Raw genomic sequence first — 21,854 nt, 5'->3', positions numbered from 1 at the left:
GCGGTTTTTGGAATTTTTGTTTTTTAACCTTCTAAACCACAATTACTTTTGCACCAACCTAATATAATGTTTGGAATCCCTGTGTGGACATTCCTGAGACAAGAAAAATGAAACAGGAGGAGACCTACTAAGTACAAGTTGCTTTAATGTATTTGTAAATACATGGTTGAAGAATATAGTAAATTACTTCATAATCATCATTTCATAGTATATCAGTAGGTAGGCTGGTCTCCATCCGTATCTTTTTAGCCTAATGTCATAAAGTTGAAATTTGTTTTAGGACCCATTTGCTATTCTCCATGGTTAATTGTGAGAGAAATGAGTAGTACAGTTCCTTACACTGATTCATACCCAACTCCAAGCACTTATTGTTCTTTTGTAGTATTTAAAGAAATGCCTGGTTTTGGCTTACGAACCCTATAGGTATTAACTGAGGAAAATGTAAGCATCTCCCTTTTACTGTTGAGAAAACAAACTCAAAGACATGAACTTGCCCAGCATTAATAAGCTAATAGGTAGACAGAGCGTATATCCAGACGCAAGTCTGTTGGGTACTAAAGCCTGGGCATTCTCGTTCTGTTATTCTGGTTGTGCCAGGTTTAGCCCATACCCATTTTTGTTAAAGTAACCAGATGACGAGTGCAAATAACTGATGTTGGTTCTTTTCTCTCATGAGAGGCGTGGAGGAGAGCAAGAGCCTACAGAGCAGGAGGACCTTGAGCACCCTGGGCTAGAATGGGAAAGACACCAAAGGAAGACGAGCTCCCACAGACTCTGTCCTACTGTTGCCTAGAGGCAGCCCAGTTTCCTTTAAGCCAATGACACATACAGGCTGAATGGAGTGAATTGGTCGTTACTTACTCTAGTCTTCAAATCCTGGCTTCTCTGAATACTTACCACGTGATCTTGGGCAACTTGCAACCCTATGACTCAGTTTACTACCTTTAAAATGGAGGAGGATTAAATGTGTTAATGCGTGAAAGCATGTAGACTAGTACCTGGCATACGGTAAACAATAAATGTTAACCATTTGGGTGTTTTTATACATTCAGCCTCGTGAGGAATGTCCATAATTATCCTAGCTACAGTCAGCTTTGTTACAGAAGAGTTCTGTGCCCAGGAATTTGTTCAGGTAATTTTTGTCTAAAGCGAAGTCTCCTCCTCCAAGGGAAGATGTAACTGCTACTTTCTGAGATCAGGTGCAGATATATATGTACAAACGAGGGTACCTAACATTCTGGTGTTAGACTGCCTGCCACCAAACCACGCGTGCTATTTACTAGCTGTATAGCCTTGGGTAAGTTACTTCTTTAAACTTAGGTGCTTCATCTGTAAAATGAGGATAACATTAGTACTTGTCTCCTAAGATTGCGTGAAATGCCCTAATGTACATAAAGCACTTAGCTCAGTGCCTACTTCATAAAAAGTACATCATGATTGCTGTATAGAGAGGTTAGATTTTTCAGTTAAGGAAAAGTACTAGGATCCATTGAAAGTTGAAAGATTGCAGTAGATGGTACTAACTAAGGTCCTGATAAATTTTACAATGATAAAATCTAATGATTTTGTTCTAACAAAATAGTATTTTGAATAGTATCAAAACCTATTCTTTTGTTGTTGTTTTAATATTATGGCAAATTTCAAATATTTATAAAAGTTGACTAGCATGAGAAAGCAGTGAGCCCATGAGGTACCCATCAGTTAGCTTCAACAACATTACAATATGGTCTATCTTTGTAATTTAAAAAAATAACTTTAATGACATATTTCACATATCATAAGATTCATGCATTTGAAGTGTTACAGTGATTTGTACAAATTACTGAGTTGTGCAACCATCACCGTAAATCAGTTTTCAAACATTTTCATCACCTTGGTACAATTCATCCTACCCATTTACAGTTAACCCCTACTCTCAGACCAAGGCATGTCGCTAGTCTACTTTCTATCTCTAGATTTGCCCTTTCTGGACATGTCATATAAATGGAATTGTACAATATTTGGTCTCTCATATCTGAGTTCTTTCACTTAGTATAGTGTTTTGATGTTCATTCACATTGTAGTATGTATCAGCAGTTTGTTTCTTTTTCTTGACAAAATCTATTTTATACGTAATACCATCATTACGGTATTAGGACATAATACCGTGTTGTCTAACCTTCACAGTGGACAGTGTTTTATCATCTATATTTTTATCCTTTCCCCTTCACTCTCTACCCCTACTGAATTATTTAAAGCTATTTTTAATTTCATAAATGTGATAGCTTAAAACATTGATTATATATTCCTGCTTTTCATTTTTCCAAAGTATTTTCCATCTTCTTATTCATCTTGCCTGTTTTAATTTGTTTCCTGTCTCCAGGAGTCTTTTTGATTGTTGTTTTGGTTTTACTTGAGAATGAAGAAGTGTCTAGACCATAAACTGTCAAAGATAGACAAGTGCATTTAATTTATCCTCACTTTAAGGAAAATTCACACGTGCTCAGAGGCAAATCCCGATAGTGATGATTTTTAAAACCTTCTTTAATAAGTCTTTCAGATTGGCTTCAGTGTTATATGTTGGGCTGGATCTGTTTGTTTCTGATTCTCATGTTATTTTAATTATTTTTTTAAACGCAGGTTGTTGGAAGAGGAGCCTTTGGAGTAGTTTGCAAAGCTAAGTGGAGAGCAAAAGATGTTGCTATCAAACAAATAGAAAGTGAATCTGAGAGGAAGGCCTTTATTGTAGAGGTAAGATGAGATGTCTCTTCTGTTGTATAGTTTTTCACCTAAGATACTCTGTGAATTTAATTATGAAAAAAATTGTTTTGGAATTGTCATTTCTCTGTATACTTGAACATCAGCAATTGGGCTGAACTAAAGGTAATGCCATAGGAACATTTTTTTTCATTCACACTCTTGATGCTGATTAAATTTAGGGGGAAAGGAGACTTAACTACATAAATGAATTCATCCCTGAATTGAAATATAATCTTATCCATGTAATTCAGATCTATTTCAAGGCATATAATTTAAAATTTAAAATAGAAAAGAAATGCTTTCTCTCCCATTATCTAAAATTAAGAAGGGAAATTTTGTGCATTCATTTTTGACTGGATATTTTTAGAAATTTAAATGAGATTATTTTAAGGGAAAATAAGTTCAAATTTGGTTTTTCCCATTTAGCATGAAAATTTACAACTCTGCTCTTTTATAGACTTGATGATGAAGAAGAATTCAATAATCATGAAATTATTATATCAGATTTATTCTGTTAATTTCATTCTGTTTTGTATTTTAGATCACAATATTTCATTAAATTGATGGTTTTATCGCTTTTTAACCGCATTGGCCAATGAATAAGTGGTCTTTATCATCCTTTTGAATTTATATCTATGATTTTATTTAATTATAATTTCAAAATAAACTTCATGATATTTTTAAATGTGTAACATGGAGAAATGAGAACTTGGTTATGATATGATGAAGTGGATTTTTATAATTGAATGAGTTGAGAAATTCTGATGAATGGTTTGATGGCATCATGAAGAAAGACAATCTCTAATGTATGCTCCAGGAGTCTGGCTTCAGCCTTGCCTTATTCGTAATTTTTGCTTATGCTCTAGATAAGGTCATTGATCAAATACTGTTGTAGTGGCAATTTGACAAAACTAGGTAAAAGCATAAGTGTTAAATCCTAGGAAATAAGAGTCAAAAAATCGTAAGAGCTTAGAGAAAAAAATTTTAATCAAGGTTATACATACACATAATTTGTCAAATGGTTCTCCACGTATTCTTACTAGAAAAACTTCAATCCCTTATACCTCCTCACTTCAAGTTTTCTGCTTCTCAGAGGCAACTGTTTTGAGCGCATCCCTTAGTTTTATTTGGAGTCAGCCAATCCAGAGACACTCTGTTTGTTATGCCCTCTCTACAGCATCAAGCTGTAATCTTTGAGATGATAAAGAGCCAATCCCTAAGTGTTTGAAGTCAAGGAGGGAGGGGATCTTTGGGTCTAGCTTCCAACCAATCTCTTGTATTAACTGACTTGCATAGATACCTAATACCACTAGTCCCCAACCTTTTGGAGGTTTTACGAGCTAAATTGGGTTGCTTCTCACTTTTTCTCTTCATTTAGGTCTGCTGTGTCAGTTACTGCTTGTTACTTGCTTTCCAACTTTCAAAACTTTCACTTGCTCTTTATCCTTCTGAGTTTAGACTTGAAGAAAAGTACTTCTTAGTGGGCTTTGGGGAGGCAGCAGAAATAAATGCTTGAATAATCTGCTATCTGAAGCTCAATGCTGAATCTTAGCAAGATGAAATATAATAAATTATTTGTAATAAGTGAATATGTATAATAAATAGTGACAACAATTCTTCTATTAGGACTGAAAATTCACAGATGTTGGCTGTAGAAAAATACAGCTTTCTAGCTGCATGTAGTAAAAAGATTTACATAGTGGACTTCATATGAGCCATCAGTTAATGTAGGTAATAGAGAAGGAGAGGAGGTAGAGAAGAAAAGGCAGAAAAAAGGAGAAGGAAGAGAACAAAGAGAGCAAGGAGGAGTTTGGGGGCATACATTAATAGAAGTTTGAGGTATAGAGCAAGAGAAATGAGGAGAGTCAAACCCTTTGCTGACCTCAATATGAGTCATTGGATCAGGGAAGATTAAAACTGGAAATAGGGAGACCAGCAGGAGAAGGCTAAAGTAATTACTGCAGCCGTTCATGTTGGAATTACTAAGGCAATGATGGTGGGAATGGAAAGGAGGAAATTAATTCAGGAGATGGGGGATGGAGTGTAAGGAAGAGAGTACAAGTATGCAGGAAGAGTGCAGATTGTAAGTCAGACCAAAGTTCACACCCTGGCTATACCACTTTCTAGCTGTCGGGTATTTAACAGCTCACTTAACCCTTTCTGAGCCTTATCTTAAAGGTCCCTCATCTTTAAAATGGAAATGATGATATCTACCTTGCAGAGTTGTGAGAATTATACAGTATCTATAAAATGCCACCAGGGCCTGCCATAGGGTAGGTAAACTATTCAGCCATAGCTATGAAGATGAAGATAACCTTGACATGGCTTCTTCTGGCTTCAATGACTCAACTCAGTGCCACCACCTCTGGGATAGTGTCCTAAACATTTCTTGGCAAAGCTAATTTCTTCTTGTATATACTTATCATGCCTTGTTCATAACTCTTGTTGTGGCACTTTCCACATTGCCTTAATTATTTGTTACATGTCTTTCCCCCAACTAAACTGTGAGAGCTCTGGGCAGGTACGAGGTATGATCAAACAATACAGTGAATGTTTAAATAAAAAAATTTGTTACAGTAAAAGACACATTGCCATTAATCCCTCTCAAAATACTCACCCTTGCTTCGAACACACTTATCCCATCGTTCTTGCCACTTTCTGAAGCAGTTCTGAAAGTCCTCTTTTGTGAGTGTCTTTAGTTGTGCTGTTGTGGCTGCCTCAATGTCCTGAATCATTTTGATTTTGGGGAAGAGCCAGAAGTTGCATGGTGCCCGATCTGGTGAATAAGATGGATAAGGATACACCGTAATGTTTTTATTTGACAGAAATTGCCATATATCAGAAGTGATATGTGACACGGAGCATTGTCATGATGGAGAATGATCTACCACACACTTTAAAACACACCTGCTCTCAACCGTAGCTCACACCCAACGGACTGCACTGAATAAGTTGAAACTTGTCACACACTGTTACTAAGGTTCAACGCGCTGCTTCCCTTATTGAAGATCCCTGCCTTTCCGTTGGCAGCATTCACCATATTTTTTTATCACACCTCGTATTCTCTGGCATTCTGGGCAGGCACTTATGATCACAGTGCCTGCTACATAGTAGATAGTGATTGTTGAATGATTAATGTTTTGCACAACCCTAAGATTTTAATGGTGCGGTGAAATCAGTTCCTCAAAAGTTAGTACTTTTTAAAAGAAACCTTAATTTGTTACAGCTTCGGCAGTTGTCCCGTGTGAACCATCCTAATATTGTAAAGCTATATGGAGCCTGCTTGAACCCAGTAAGTTTGTCACTTTTGCATTGTCACCTTTTTATAAGAAATGACATGGCAGATGTGTAGTTTATGAAGCTATTTTGATGTTACTTTATGAAAAAAATTTTGCTTTATGTATTTGTTTCTAGTCTGTTAGCAGCACAATATATTGAAGGAGTTGTCTTAGATGTTCTCATCTAGTAACCTCATCTTCTTCTGAGGCGTATGCTATTCTGTGACAGCACCTACTCAGTAGCACTGGAGAAAGTCCCCAAAGATCTTGTGATTATGTTTTTGCATATATCTCCACTCTCTTAGACAGTGGGCCCCTAGAAGATAAGGTCTTAGATCATAGATCTAAGGTCTTAGATCATAGATACCTTTTTTTCCCCTAGTGCCATTTACATAGTGGGGACCAAAAGAATGATTTTTGATGCATTTATGAAATCAGCAGTTGAACTGAGTTATCTTTCAAGTCCCCTAAGATGTTGTCACTTTGCGGTTAATTGTTCTGGCATATGTTTCCTTTAGGTGTGTCTTGTGATGGAATATGCTGAAGGGGGCTCTTTATATAATGGTGAGTGTCATTAGAGCTGTCTTTATCTAGTAGAGTAAAATAATTGAAAAGCTTTTAATATAAACTGTAAGTTACTTAATGTTCTTCACAATTTACCTTCTGAGTCCCAAAAGGAGGTCATTTTAAAAAGAAATCTGCTAAAGATTAGAAATATAAGATGCTCTAAAATTAGTATGTAAAATTTAGAAGTCTGTATCAATCTTTTAAATTGGTGGTACTTTTCATAATGTTAAAAGCATTTAAGTAAAGTAAAATTTGCTTTTTAAATAGATTTTAAAATACCTTCTAACTTTAATTTTTTTTCTTTTGCCTCTTAGCTTTCAGCCTCCTCATTTTAGAATTCTTTAACCATAGTTCCATTTCATTCTGCTTCGTTTTGTTTTCTTTTCAAAAAATAAAACTGTGAAAACTTGCTTCACAGGACATTTTAATTAGAACAGAGAAAGAAAACTGTATCATTAACTGGTTAGCTTTATAAAACAAAGCTCTTTCATCCTGAGAAACACCAACCATATATGTAAATGTATTGTCTCTTGTGGCACCATTTATGTAAAACACATTGTTACATTTTATTTTTTAAATTTATTTTATATAAAATTTTACTTATATTTACTGCCCACGTGTTCATTGTTGTTAATGAGTACCTAATACTCCATTGTTTTATTTGGTTGAACTATTTCTAGCCTTTAGCTATTATAGAAAGCATAATGGTAAATAGCTTGATACGTTATTTTGTTCCCTTCTGTACTACTACTCTGTATCTCTCTTATAGTACTGTTGTCATCACATTGCTTATAATTTATATAATTGTGTGAAAAACTGCATCATTATGAAAAAGTGATAATGTATATTAATTTGAATGTATGTATGTATAATATCTAATGGAAGTGCTATTAAATGTTAGATATTATATGTTAGTTACCCATTTGAAATTATTAGATATTTTCATCTTTTTTTTAGAAAAAAAATAAAAACAGGACTAATGGGAGCATGTGTAAAATATACCCAATCATGTGTTCTGATAGTGCCTGCGTTTAACTTGTGTCTTTTGTTGTGTGCAATAAAGTTCTTTTTAGTTTATGCCTTTCTTTTGCAGTGCTGCATGGTGCTGAACCACTGCCATATTATACTGCTGCCCACGCCATGAGTTGGTGTTTACAGTGTTCCCAAGGAGTGGCTTATCTTCACAGCATGCAACCCAAAGCTCTAATTCACAGGGACCTGAAACCACCAAAGTAAGTTCTAATAATGTGGTCTCTCTTCTCTCTCTCTCTCTCTCTCTCTCTCTCTCTCTCTCTCTCTCTTTCATTCTCACTCTCACTCTCACTCTCTTCCTGCTCCCATGCAACCCACTCCCTAATTCAAGCTGATTGTTACACATGAGTTTGTCTTTTTTCTCCTCCCTTTTGGCTGGCTCAAGAGTGTTTATTTTTACTCACTGTTATCATTTAGTCATTTATCTAAGCTTGCATTTTAGAATGTTTTCTTTAGTAGGGTTTTACCTTAGTCGAATTATTATTTTTACTAACTCCTACCTTAGATCTGTATACATCTAGAATCTTTTAGCGTCCCTTATTTTGTGCCTGTAGTATATATTGTTGCCTCTAGACAGTTAATGCCAAGAGAGCAGAGACAAGGCCATGTCTGTTGTACTAGCTGTATCCCTAACAGCTAGTACAATGTTCATACATACAGAGTGGTTATTATTTACCCTTTCAGAGGAAGGCAAAAGGACATTTCTGGCATCTGGGTAGAATTTGAAACTATTTTGGATTTCTTCATATTGAGGATCCTGGGACTTTGAAAGAACTTAAAAATTCCCTAAATAAGTATTTTAAAAGGCAAATATTTGGGGGATTTTAGTTTGTATAGGAGCTTAAAGAAACTATACATGTGTATTTATTGTCACCTTGTCTCTCTAATTTTTTTCTTCCTTATTCAGCTGTGACAGAGTAAGAAAGTCCCCACGAGTTCTCCCCTCCCCCACCCCCGGCCACATTATTAGTCCTCAGATGAGAGGTTTTCCTTAGGAAATCAGTCTCAGGTATTCCATTGTCTTGCTACTGCTTTAAAGCATTAAAGTGTCCCTTCTGGGAATAACTTGTCACTCTCGTGTCTAATCTGATTTACTCTACATAGGTTCCAACTCTTGGAATCACTGTTCTCACTACTGTACCTTATTTCTACTCCCAGTTTTAAACCAATTTCTCTTTTCCCAGGTCCCTGGTCAAATAATGTTTAAGCCCCCGATTCATGACACTTTTATATTTTTAACTTGCCTCCTGAGGCTGTTTTCTTAGCTACCTATCTTGGCTAGTGAAGGAGAAATCACTTAGCCTTTTATTTCCTGGTCATAGAGTTTGAGTCCTCCTTTCCTCCTGCATTAACACAGAGTTGAATTATCAAAGCAAAACCATGAAAATCATAGCTCTTATCCAGCAACAAATTAACTAATGGTTCAAAAGGTACAGGCAAGCATCAGGCACAGACAAAGCATACTTTTTCTGGAGGAACCCAAAACCATCAGTTACAACTCCTTCAAGTATCTCTCTTCTGTATTAGAGCACATTTTGGCTTTGGAATAACTGACTAGTTATTAAAAAACATACATAAAAATATCTCACCAAAGGAAGTCATTTCAGTTTTCTGACATCTTTTATATTTCATAATTACACAGCTTAAACAACTACCTTCATTCTCCATCTAACCATATCCCATAAATTTTAAATTTTATTTAACTAACCTATTTAGACAAAACACATATGTCCTACTGAAATCATTTGTAGATAGGGACTCTCCTTTTGCTAATACAGACCATTAGCATAATTATAAGAGTTCTGATCTAGGTGATTTCTTCCTTTTGGGCAGCCTTATGATTAGACTCATCCTGTAGTGTTACAAATCATCCTGGAGGCCTCCAGTCTACAAATTGGGCTTTAGAAATAGAATTGATTTTTTTAGAATGTACTGGGAAAATGAAAATTCTTTGGAATAGTTATGCTTTGAAATAAAGCACACATGCTATAGATAGATAGAGAGATAGAGATAGATATCTTGTCACTGGAAAACCTACAGGTTCTGTAGTGAGGAAGAGTTCCTAAAATGGCATATAAGGAAGGAGTTGATGATTCGGTTGTTTTATGCAGTAGCAACTTGTGCTGTGTCCCTATTTTATTTATCTTTTGCATGTACTTCAGAAATAAAAATGTGTTTTTGTTCCTAACTCTGTGAAAGTAAGCCTACAAAGATAATTAGGGTCTTATTTCAGTGAATCTTGAATGTCATGTTCAGAGCTGGTGAACTATTAAAGTCTTATGAATAAAGGCGTACTAATTATAACAGTAATAATACAAAAGTCATTCAGAAGAATTATTGTGATATCCTGAATGTACAAGGATGAAACGTGGAAACCAGTTACAGAATTCTTATCTTTGGTAAAGAGTAGTAAACTTCACAAGAACAGTGAAATAGGAAAAAGTTTTAGTTGAAGTACATATAAAGGTAAATTGCATTCAGCAGTCTTTCCACTTGAATTATTATAGAAATATTGGTGACATTATGGAGATGTGAATAGTAGTTTATCTGGCTTATCTTAGTTATGTTGGACTAAAAGAAAACTAATTTTCTAAATAATTTCTCCAATTACAATTTTAGCACAAAATTATATACAGAGAATTTATAAAATTTGTAGTTAATACTGAATTGCCACATACTACTGTTGAATATTATTACCTGTAGTATGATAATGTAAATTATGTTACCCATCTTTCTTTTTGTCATCAAAAGAAAAACCTAATAAGAAAGAGTATACTATTTTGTTACTGTACTTGGTTTATATTGTACCTAGGAAAGTCAGAATCTTAATTTCAGTAAATTTTCTGGAAATCTTTCATTAGGTCATTTAAACTATAATAGAGTTATGTTTCTGCCCTATACACACATTCTAAACATAAAAATGGTTTTGGGATTGAACATTTTTAAAAGTATCTTTAAAATAAGGACATTTAAAATAAGGATTATTTGTCCTTCTGTATTGGTTTATTTTACTTTCTTCCATTAAATTATGTGGTGTTATTTTTAAAATAATAAACGTTCATGATTAAAATAAAATAATATAGAAAAATATAAAGTAAGTTATTACTCTCTACCATTTCCACTCCTCAAAGGTAACTGCTGGTTTTTTTTTGGGTTTTTTTTAAGCATGTATAAGTTATAGTATACATAATGTTGCTTTGTTTGCTTACATGGACAGCTTTTCATGTATATATAGATATTTATTTTTAATAGATAAATATTTCTTATTACCTCTTAAGTAAAGTGAATACTTAAAATAGAAACTATTCTTGGCCTTGTAAGCAATTTGAAGTTGGAAGACTTGCTTTATAGAGCTGTTTTTAGGAAATACAATGCTACTGAATCATTTGACATTATAACATTCTGTAAAGTATTTAATGCTCTAAGTGTGTGCTGCTCAAACTTTCCCAACTGCCCAGAACAAAAATATGATATAATATAACCTCAGTAGGTCTGAGAGGAGGGACAGAGCCCCAAAATAAGCCTTCTTAAAGAAAGTTACATACAAATTTTGCATTCAACTTCATATATTATGCAATTTGTTTTAAAGTCAACATTACAATGTTAAAAGTACTTACAACTGAATAAAAGTGATGGTCCAGGGAGATTTGCTAGCTTTAACCTGGGGCTCTGTAGGCTCTCTACCACTTGTCCTATAGCATACACTAATATACTGGCGAGGTTTCATACCCTGGCTTGAGAAGCACATAAAGTTTAAGCCATGAGAGGTATGCATTTAAATTCTGACATCCTGCTTGTGTTCAGAGGCATTGTATAGAAATGGGGCTTGGATTCTTATGCTCACATGATAAGAATGTTGACACTCCAGCAATATGGCAAACCAGATAAACTGAAAAACCATCCTACAACAAACACCCAGAGATGCTGTATATTTCAACAAATATCCTTTTACATGCTTAGGTGATCTTACAAGAAAATAAGGGAAATCATCAGGGAAAAAGATGAAGAGAACTGAACCCTGAATTTGGGAAGCAAGCATGAAGCCAAGGGCTTTACTGTAGCCTCTGAGGTAACAGAACTGAGACCTCTGCATAAATTTAGTGTCCTTAGAGGGAACAGCTGAAAGAAAAGTAAGCAAGGAAAAAATCAGTTTTCTGAGTAGGCAAACTTTTATTTCTTAACTGAGGGTCTCCCTTCATGCTATTGTGAATTTGAATTTGCCCTACTTCTACATCAAGAAAACCCCAGCAAAACAAGTTAAAAGTGCTTTGGGATTTGTACTGTTTCAGGACACTAAGAGTGAGTGATATTCCATTTTAAAGTCATATGTTTTCAATCCAGGCCTTTTGAATTATTACAGATTAAGATTAATCAAATATGAAGTACAGCAAAAATCACCACACCCATAGGATGCAAGTTACCATGAGTGAAAGTCAGCGGAAATAACACAAGGCAGAAATAAGCCCTCAAATACTAAGACTCCAAATATTTGGAATTACCACGTATGAAGACACATATGCTTAAATTATTTACAGAAATAAAAGAAGAAATTAAAATGTGAAAGGAATGAACACTATCGAAAATGACCAAAATGACTAAATAAAACATTTAGAAATAATTAAATTTTTAGAATTGCATACACAAAATAGGTGACAGGAGAATTAGTGAGCTGTAAGATATATCTGCAGCTACCCAGAATGCAGCACAAATACAGAGGATGCCAAAAAAATGTATACACATCTTAAGAAAGGAAAAAATATTAAAATTGTAATATTCAGTATATACCAATAACAAAAGATGAGTACAAGTCATGCGTATGCATTTTTTTGACACCCCCGGTAGATGAGAAAAATGATAGGTTAAGGATCATGTAGAAAAGGAAAAGGACTAACAGCATATAATTAAGAATGTTCCATCTGTCTGTGACCCCTACCGGAATTCTTTCTTAGACACAACCTTAAACCTGGTTTATTTGATTCCTGGCCTCCATGCCTTTCCTCAACTGAATGAGAGGCACCTTTAGGCCATCAAGCTTAGATGCGAAGTACTTACTGTTAATTTGTTCTTTGCTGCAGTGCTGAGTCTTAATGGGCCTTTCTCAGTGTTATTTCCTGCTATTTGGAGAATAGAAGTGATCAGCTTTCTGATCCTTTAAAGCCACAAATTATTACTGGAGACAAATTTTACCAAATGTTTTGCCACATCATTGCGTGGATCTCTATTTTTCCAGCCTCCTGTTTCAGATTTCTTCCTGCCTACTGCTAAGCCAATACCAAATACATTAGATTTTTGTTATAGCAGCACCTGCTTTGGTACCATTTTCTTCTGTTGGTTAGAGTGACGCCGTTGCAATAGATAAGCCCTGAAATTTCATGACTTAACAAAGTACAAAGTTTTTTGGTTTTTTTACTCACATGAAGTCCAAAGTAAGTGTTCCTGATTAGTGGGCAGTTTTTCACATGGTGGTTCAGGATCCCAGGCTCCTTCTGTCTTGTACTTCAGAATCCTCTGCATTCAGTGGCATGTGGTGCGGAAAGGAAAGATTGTATACATGTGGGAGACTTTCATGGGCCAGGCTTAGAAGTGAAGTACTTCACTTCCACCCACATTTCATTGGCTAGAGTGGTCATATAGCCATATCTAAGTACTCAGAAGACTGGGGAATGGGCTCAGTGAACAGCTAACCAGTCTTCTACATTAGTCTAAACTGAAGACTCTCCTATTCTGTTCACCATAAGGTTAAAAAGAACAATTCAGGTTTGCAAAAACTTGTAGACCATGATCCAGAGTATGAAATACTTCAGTCTATAATGTGTGTACATATTAACATTATATTGAACTGAAACAACTTTGATGAAACAATATTTAGCCTACTATTTGTAATGCACTTTGTAGTGCATTTTCTATTTTATTTTGTAAGGTGCTGTGAATTGATTTTTGTGATCTAGGTTTCCAGATCTGTGATCTAGATTTTTATGATTTCTATGTTGTGATTAGATTTCTGCCGGTAGCTTGAAAAACATTGGGATAAGTACATGAAGTATAGGGGCAAGTAATTTATGAAGGCGTTGATATTCATTCACTCCCATTTCAGGACACCATAATGTTGACTTATTACCTAGAAGTTTTTGAACTCCATGTTTTGTTTTGACCCAGAGAGAACTATAATTAGGAAAGATTATGGAGATACAGATGAAGACATAAAAATGTGAGTCTAGCGGCCTTCCTAAGAGAACTAGGTTAAGGTCAATTAATTTTAGTTAATTAATATTCAGAGGAATAATTAATATTCCTCTGAACCGTTGAGCTGTTATAGTGACCAGGTAACATTTCACAGAAGTTGAATTTTGCTTAACCCTTTCTATTTCTACAAATGTATCTTATTGTAGAATCAAGTATTAGTTATATAAACTTTGATTTTTTTTTTTTTTTTTTTTTTTAACAGTTTGCTGCTGGTTGCAGGGGGGACAGTTTTAAAAATATGTGATTTTGGTACAGCCTGTGACATTCAGACACACATGACCAATAACAAAGGGAGTGCCGCTTGGATGGCACCTGAAGTTTTTGAAGGTAAAATAACAAGCATGTAACTGATAATCTGCCTTATTACTCCATGTAAATCCAATATGTGTTTATGATTTTGCCCTATTTCCATGGTTTTCTTTCTATATCGTATATAATTAAAAAGTGTTTACTGACGTCTAAGGAGGTATTAAATAAGTATTGCCTTAGATCTTAAATTGCATAGCAAGATTTCAGTTGTCCAGCACCTTCTATGCAAGTTCAAGCATATGTACAATTGACCCTCACTCTCAGATTCTGTAATTGCAAAATTACCTATTTGTAACTGTAAAATCAGTACTTATTCACAGGCATGCATAGAGTGGGGGGAAATTTTGAGTTGACCCACACACATTTCCAGCTGAGGTTGAAGAAAGCAAATGCTATGCCTTATTTTAGCTTCAGACTGTTAGTTTTGTCATCTATTTAGTGCCACATTTCTTTTGCTTTTTTGTGTTTTTTGTTGGCAATTTTACTGTTTAAAATGACTTCCAAGAGTAGTACTGAAATGCTTTCTAGTGTTCCTAAGTATAAGGAGATTATGATTTGTCTTACAGAGAAAATACATGTGCTAGCTAATCTTCATTCAGGCATAAGTTATAGTGCTGTTGGCCATGAGTTCAATATTAATGAATAAATAATGTGTATTAAATAAGGTGTTTTAAACTGAAACACACATGTTATACTCGTATATTTATCAGTTAACAAACGTGGTGAAAAGGCTTACAGGCAACTAACCCGGTATTTTCCCCTAGGAACAAATGATTCAGAGTCCACTAATTCAGTGTTTATAGCAATTTATAGAATACAAATAACAGGAATAATGGGAATCAACTGTCCTTTTGTGTTGGTTTTCTAGCAATTAAACATTGAAAGTGTGAAGTTTAAATGAGCATGCCTTAGAGTGTAAGTAATTGGGAGAAAGTGTGCTACTAAGAACGACAAGTAAAGGATAAGCTTATGTTTACTTTGTTTTACATCTCGGTATCTCACTCAGGTTCTAAAAAAGTGATCCATAAATTTCATAGTAGGGTTTCTGTATAAAAACATCAAATTCTCTTTGAAATCAGAAAAGTTGAACTGAAGATGTGTGACCTTTTATTTTTTAGGATGTATGAATGTCCGTAAAATTCATGTTCGGTAATCACATTCTGATTATGGCTTGTTTCTTTTATCTTTTATGAATTTGAAATTTATTGTTTGTTTTCAGCCAGCCAAGAGAGAGAAATTTGCTATGCAACTGGTCACTTGGTGGAGCCATTTTGCCATAAAATTCAATTTAAGTTAGTGGACAAGCAAGTGTTAAATTATACAAAATTAATGCCTCCTTGTTTTCAGGTTCATATATAAATACATATAATTGGCATTGCTTTAAAATGATTTGTTTAATATACCTTTCTGTGAATTAAAATAGCACAGTATTCTTATAGTATGGAGAGCAAAAAGATTTGTTTATACAAAAGAACCCAGAAATAACTTATTGTGAATTGTTTAGAGTAACAAAGCTCAGACTATTGGGCTATGTAGAGTTTTTCTATTTCTGAAAAATGGCAGCACCTGTAGCCCACATTAGAGTGTAACATCATTGTGATTTAATGCTTACAGTGCACTGCTAAGTGCATGTGTAATACACATACGAAGTACATGTGTAACTGTCGTCATTATTGATCATTCTTAGAGTGGGTTGTTTGGAGGTTTTTTGGCTGTTTATTGTGATGACTCCACCAATTTATAAATCCTATAAATATCACTCCATAATCTATTTGCTATAAATTTGTTATCCGTAACTTTCACTGTTTACAGTTTATTTTTAAGTTTGCAAATTAAGAATTTTATCCCACCAGATAAAATCTTAACACTGAATTAGAAATTTCTTCTGTTTTGATAGTAGAGAAATACTTTCTATCAAGAGACTGGGGGAAGAAATTTTAAGATTAAAACATTACAGAAAGGAATGTACAAATGTTTCGTTCTTTACCCCAGTGAAAGTATAAGTCTAAATAAATAAAAGATAAGGCCTGTGCTTCTTGATGAAAAGATAGAAAATGACCAACTTTCTAATGTAAGTTTTCTAGTTCATTATTAATAATTAATTAAACAGAAGTTTCTGTTGCAAAGACTTAAGAAACTGCAGAAAGAGCAATTTCTCAGCTCTACACATGGCATCCTCTTGTTTTTGTACACGGTGCTCATTAAAATTTGTGAAAACAGTTGTTTCTGTAAGTCATGTGGAAAAAAGTCTTGAAATTTTACTACCTTTTTTTCTAGGTAGCAATTACAGTGAAAAATGTGATGTCTTCAGCTGGGGCATTATCCTTTGGGAAGTGATAACACGTCGGAAACCCTTTGATGAGATTGGTGGCCCAGCTTTCCGTATCATGTGGGCTGTTCATAATGGTTTGTGAAGACATTTTTATTTTATGTATATTGCATATTTTTCTTTGGAAAATTGTTTCTCCCCTAAAGAAGACTATTTATCCCTAATATTAAAATGTACAATTTTTTGTTACCAGAATACTTTTCTGCCATCAGTTTGCCACCTTCTCCATAGCCCCAGAATCAGGCAGGACGAGGCTGGGGAGTGTCTTGGCCTGTTCACAAGCCTGAGGGGGTCTGCTGGCTCTGTTGTTTAGAGAAAGACCATCAGTCGACAGCCAGAGGCAATGGCTTAGGTTTGGCTCTCTCCAGGGGATAAAGAAGCATTGGACTGGACTCTGTGGAGAAAGTAAAATTTAAAAATGCAATAAATAAAATCTCTCATGTGGTTAAGGTAATTGGGGAGCTGTAGCCTTTTCTCCTAAGGAAGCAAAGATCTCACTGAGGAGAGAAAGCAAAGAATAAAAAGAGCTCTTACTTAAGCTATTCAGAAAGGCAAAACACAGAATGCTTTACAAACTCTTTATCTTTTCATTCATCATTATGAGGTGAGTGCTGTTACTGCCTCATTTTACAGTTTTACCAATTAGAAAACTGAGACCTCGAGAGGTTAAGTAACTTGCCCAAGATCACAAGATTAGTTAAGTGGCATTGCTGAAATTCAAACCAGATCTTTCTGACTCTGATGTCCATATTTTTAAGTTATGTTTACTTAGAGACTCAATGTTCTTGCATCCCTCCTATTCATTTTATACTTCTAGTTAGGATGTTTCTAACCACATATGATAATAGACTACATCTTCTTTATTAATCAGGTTACTTCACATTTGCTTGGGAAAATAAACTCTTCTTGAAGGGAAATTGCTTAGCTTTTCTAACTTTTAATATCACTTTCTGTTATTTAATTTCTGTCACTTGATTAGAATCATTCTGATTAATGCCATTTTAATACACTATTCCACAAGTGATACAAACAAACAATGTGCCTAACAACTTAGGGCATTCATAGATCTCTCAAACTGTACCATTGTCTGAGTAATCCTCAGTGTTTTACCCGTTTCTTGTACTACCTTTTATTTTACTTCCTTGAATGTCATTGTGGAGAATGCTAGAGTATTCACCAAAAGTTTGTTTTCTTTTTCTTTGTCAATTGTCAGTAAATAATTGAATATCATAAAAGAACTAACTTGTAATTGATAAAATTACAAAGATTTCGTTATATTTGAGGCCTTCTTTAAATTAGGGACCTTACTAATAATATTACATACTTGGCAATTACACAAAAGTTGTTAGTTTTCAGCTTATGAAATGATTGATTCACAGCAGCCAAAAGGTCTGCCTCCCACTAAAGAGCCATTTGGAGGTCAGTGAGTACAACACCATAGTGATTTTTTAGGAATGGAAGATGTTTTTCAAATATATTTGAAATTTTGTAATTAATCTGAAAATATAGTTCAAGTTAGATTACCTCAGTTATTTTTCTTAACAAACCACACATTAAACTATTATTTGTTAAAAGAATGTGTATAACACATGAAATATTAATTCCCAGTCTTACTATTACCATACCATAGCATATAAAGATTTTAATTTAACTTTCCAAAAGATACAACTTCCCCTTTATGAAAATATAATATTAACATAAAGGACAAAAAACATACTTCTATTACTCAAAAAAAAAATCTTGAATAACAAGTTCTATAAAATAAATACTGCTTTAGAAATACGTGTAAAGAGCTTACATCATTTTTTGGGTAAATACATTCTTTCTCCTCCCTCCTCTTAATTTTTAATTACAGGTACTCGACCACCACTGATCAAAAATTTACCTAAGCCCATTGAGAGCCTGATGACTCGCTGTTGGTCTAAAGATCCTTCTCAGCGCCCGTCAATGGAGGAAATTGTGAAAATAATGACTCACTTGATGCGGGTATAATCCTTCTTTTGAGGGGCTTTAGGTTTAGGGAAATTTGATGTATACTGAGTTTTAAAGTAAAGGGACATTATTGCTATTTTCTGCTTTATACTTTTTCTGTATTTTCCAAGTTAGAATGGGCATTTATTACTCATAATCAGAGGAAGAAATGTCATTTTTAAAAAAAAAATAATCTGGTTCTATATAATAGAAAAATAACTAGAGTAGGTTTTTGACTTGCTTTTTCTCCTCCTGCTTAACTTAGTGGGTAACTAACTGTGTTTGTTTCTGGACCTGTTGCCTCATCTGTAATGTGAGAGAAGCTAAATTAGGTGATCTCTAAAGCCTTTACAGGACTTAGGAATTTTATGGCTCTAATACTTGCTAAATTTTACATTTTCTTTAGTACAGATCTTCACCAAGCAGCCATTTATGTGGGGCAATAAAGAGGTTACACTCCCAGACACATTTAAGTGATTTTTACCTTTTGGTTTTTCATTGCATATTTTCAACTTTTCATTTGCCATTAAAAAGTTAAACTCTTCTATAACTCATAGAATTTTTAAATTTAGAACAACTGTTTTAAGTGATTATCAAAATTTCCTAGTCTGTAAATCAGACACTTGTAGAATTATTTGAATAATTTTAGGCTTCTCGTTTTTCGTGCACTAAAAATCTATCAGGTGGCAGGTACCTTGACTTTAAAAAGTTAACATATTTATGAAAGTACCTGAATTTCAGAACAACTTGCTCAGTAAAAGAATCTCTAAGTGATTTCCTAAATGGCCAAAGATTTCGTTTGTTCATTCTGTTGAAAATAATTTGGGCAAATCAGCTCGAACTAATCTGATTAAAGCTTACCATCATATTTGGATACCAGCTATATATAGAATCCTAAAGATATATTCATAAGAAAACAACTTAGTCTCTGTAGTCAAGTATCTTAAAAATTGTCATATATACATTGTTCAAATTGTAATTGTGCTTAATATGTGCTTTGTTTAATTTGAGAGAAACTCCTTCCTTTTTTCCCTAAATTATCACTTTTGTCCAGCACATATTTCTAATATATCTACAGTTCATAGAGGGATATCCATAATCTATCTTTTATATTTAAAAGATTCGTTCTAACAAGTATCCTGTGGTGTACCAGTCTTACTTGTCAGACTAACAACCATTTCAGCCATTTGGAAGTTTACATCATTGCTTTGAGAACATGAATATGTTTTATATAATTGTGAGGAATGATACTATTGTATTTCATATGTTCCTTTAGAGAAATATTTGCTGTTTTCTTCAAGACTACCTAGGCTATGTGTAAAGTAGATACTTAGATAATACATGGCATTGTTCACAATTGAAATTCATAAAAGTAGCACATTATTGTCATTTTTGTAAAATCAAAAACTTAGGTGTCTACAAATTCAGTATATGCCTTAGGGAAAATAAAGCAGCATCTTTGCTACATTCAAATCCCATGTCAATGAAATAATTCAGATGTACTCTTCAATTTTTACAGGATTTGATTTGCATTAAAGAAATTTTAAATTGGATTTACTTTTTTATATATAGTACTTTCCAGGAGCAGATGAGCCGTTGCAATACCCTTGTCAGTATTCAGATGAAGGACAAAGCAACTCTGCCACCAGTACAGGTAAATGGATGGATTGGAAGAATAATAACCTAATGTTTTGTATCTTTCCCATGAAATTATAATCAAGAGGCAACGAATGATGTTCCCATTTACATTTTAATTTCTTCATTTCATATGATTGACTGGTTTGAGTTTCCAGGTGCATCATTCTTTATAAAGGAATTCAAATTAAAGAGTTTCTGAGGACCTACTTCCAAGTCTTGGAATTTTTGCATAGTTATATATAAAAAGATTGAATATTGTATTGCTATGAGTGTCGTTCTTTATTTGAAAAATAGTTTTTATATAAATACTGATAGATGAAATAGTATTGGAAATTTGTGTGTGTGTATATGTGTGTGTAGCAGCATGTCTTCATCATGAACACCCTACTTTTTGTTCTTTGTAGAAGAATCTAGAGCATTTTATTTAAGCTGTGTTTTAGTTCAGAGTTCCTCAGTTTTCAAAATATGAAGGAGTGGGATTTGTAGTTTATGGTCATCAAAAGAGAGAGTAGAAATAGTATTCTAACTTAGAAAAATTGTACTTCTCAATATATATTTGGCAATACATTATAGCATTAAAACAGTTTATTATTAATTTAATTAAAACTACAAGATATATGTGTATGTATATACATATTTGTCTTATACTTAAAATTTTATTTTTATTGACAAATATTTTTACTGGGCTATTTCCCCCACCTTAAAAAAAAAAAATTATATTTAAGCCGATGTAATGTTTGGCTAGTTATTCCAAAATTCCAATTTTACTGAAAATCCTTTTGAGTTGCTCTGAATTTTAAAGTGAACTCTAAAATTCCATTTTTTGCTTCTACTGCTTACTACCTTCAAACCCTCTCCCCGTTTTTATACTATAGCCTTCAATCCTTTGATCTTTTACCTTTTCACTGACCCTCAGTCCTCCTGGGTTCTTCCTTCTTCCCTCCACTTAATTCCAGGCAGTTATTGGAATAAACCTCAGCTTTCTATCCCTTATGTCAAGCTTGCTTGGCTTAAACCACGAGGCTGGTTAAATCTGACACTCAGACTATTTCTTGTCTGTGGCAGTGCAACTGAATATGGCTGGAGATGACACATCCAAATGCCTGTTTAGTGCTTCTGGATAGTTGTACTGTATTTTAGTTCCAGATGACTTAATTTTATACTTTAACCTCTCTCCTCAAACTTCAAACACCTCCTCCCCACTTCTCACTCTCAGCTGACCTTGTTTACTATTTCCCTGAAGAAAATTGGAGTACTCAGACGATAGCTTCCACAAGCTCTTTCATGACATCTGCCCATCTACCTGTATCTGTGCTCATCTACCCTACCTCTTCTGTTACTGTGGCTGAACTGCCCATGCTTCTAGCCGAAGGCAAACCTGTTCACTTGTGCATTAAATCCCGTGTGCTCTTTCTAGCAGTTCTTTCCTCTGTCTCTCGCATCCTCCATTTTAGCCTTTCCACTGGGGTCATTCCCAGAGCATATATAGACTGCATTTTCATTCTCTAGCTTCTTTCCCTCCCATTCTCTCTTGTGCCCACTCCATTCAGGCTTTTGTTATACTGCTACTCCAGAATTACTCTTGTCAAAGTCACCAGTCATCTACACATTACTAAATCTAAGTAAAGATTTTCAGCTCTCATCTTTTTTGACTGTCAGTAGCATTTGATAGAGTTCATTCATGCACTTTCTTCAGTTGGTCTCCAGGATACTGTACTAACCTGGATTTTATCTTATTAGGTTGGTGC

The 21,854-nt window shown here is 34.3% G+C and overlaps 1 protein-coding gene across 3 annotated transcripts in view; it reads left to right on the top strand.

Moving 5' to 3' along the window:
* Nucleotides 1-21,854, top strand: part of MAP3K7 (mitogen-activated protein kinase kinase kinase 7) — a 65,470-nt gene that overhangs the window by 10,057 nt on the left and 33,559 nt on the right. For 2 of the 3 annotated variants that reach the window (XM_019743273.2, XM_019743274.2), the window contains exons 2-9: nucleotides 2,620-2,730; nucleotides 5,966-6,031; nucleotides 6,536-6,581; nucleotides 7,678-7,816; nucleotides 14,062-14,186; nucleotides 16,446-16,574; nucleotides 18,353-18,483; nucleotides 20,041-20,122. In XM_019743273.2, coding sequence (XP_019598832.1) covers nucleotides 2,620-2,730; nucleotides 5,966-6,031; nucleotides 6,536-6,581; nucleotides 7,678-7,816; nucleotides 14,062-14,186; nucleotides 16,446-16,574; nucleotides 18,353-18,483; nucleotides 20,041-20,122 — 829 coding nt within the window. Of the gene's footprint in view, nucleotides 1-2,619; nucleotides 2,731-5,965; nucleotides 6,032-6,535; nucleotides 6,582-7,657; nucleotides 7,817-14,061; nucleotides 14,187-16,445; nucleotides 16,575-18,352; nucleotides 18,484-20,040; nucleotides 20,123-21,854 lie in introns of those variants that run through there. The other variant, XM_074333308.1, reaches the window with a different exon arrangement.

The sequence above is a fragment of the Rhinolophus sinicus genome, linkage group LG05 (assembly GCF_036562045.2).
Source record: "Rhinolophus sinicus isolate RSC01 linkage group LG05, ASM3656204v1, whole genome shotgun sequence".
NCBI classification, from domain to species: domain Eukaryota; kingdom Metazoa; phylum Chordata; class Mammalia; order Chiroptera; family Rhinolophidae; genus Rhinolophus; species Rhinolophus sinicus.
The sequence above is the reverse complement of the archived record's forward strand: the minus strand, read 5'-3'. Positions and strand labels throughout refer to the sequence as shown.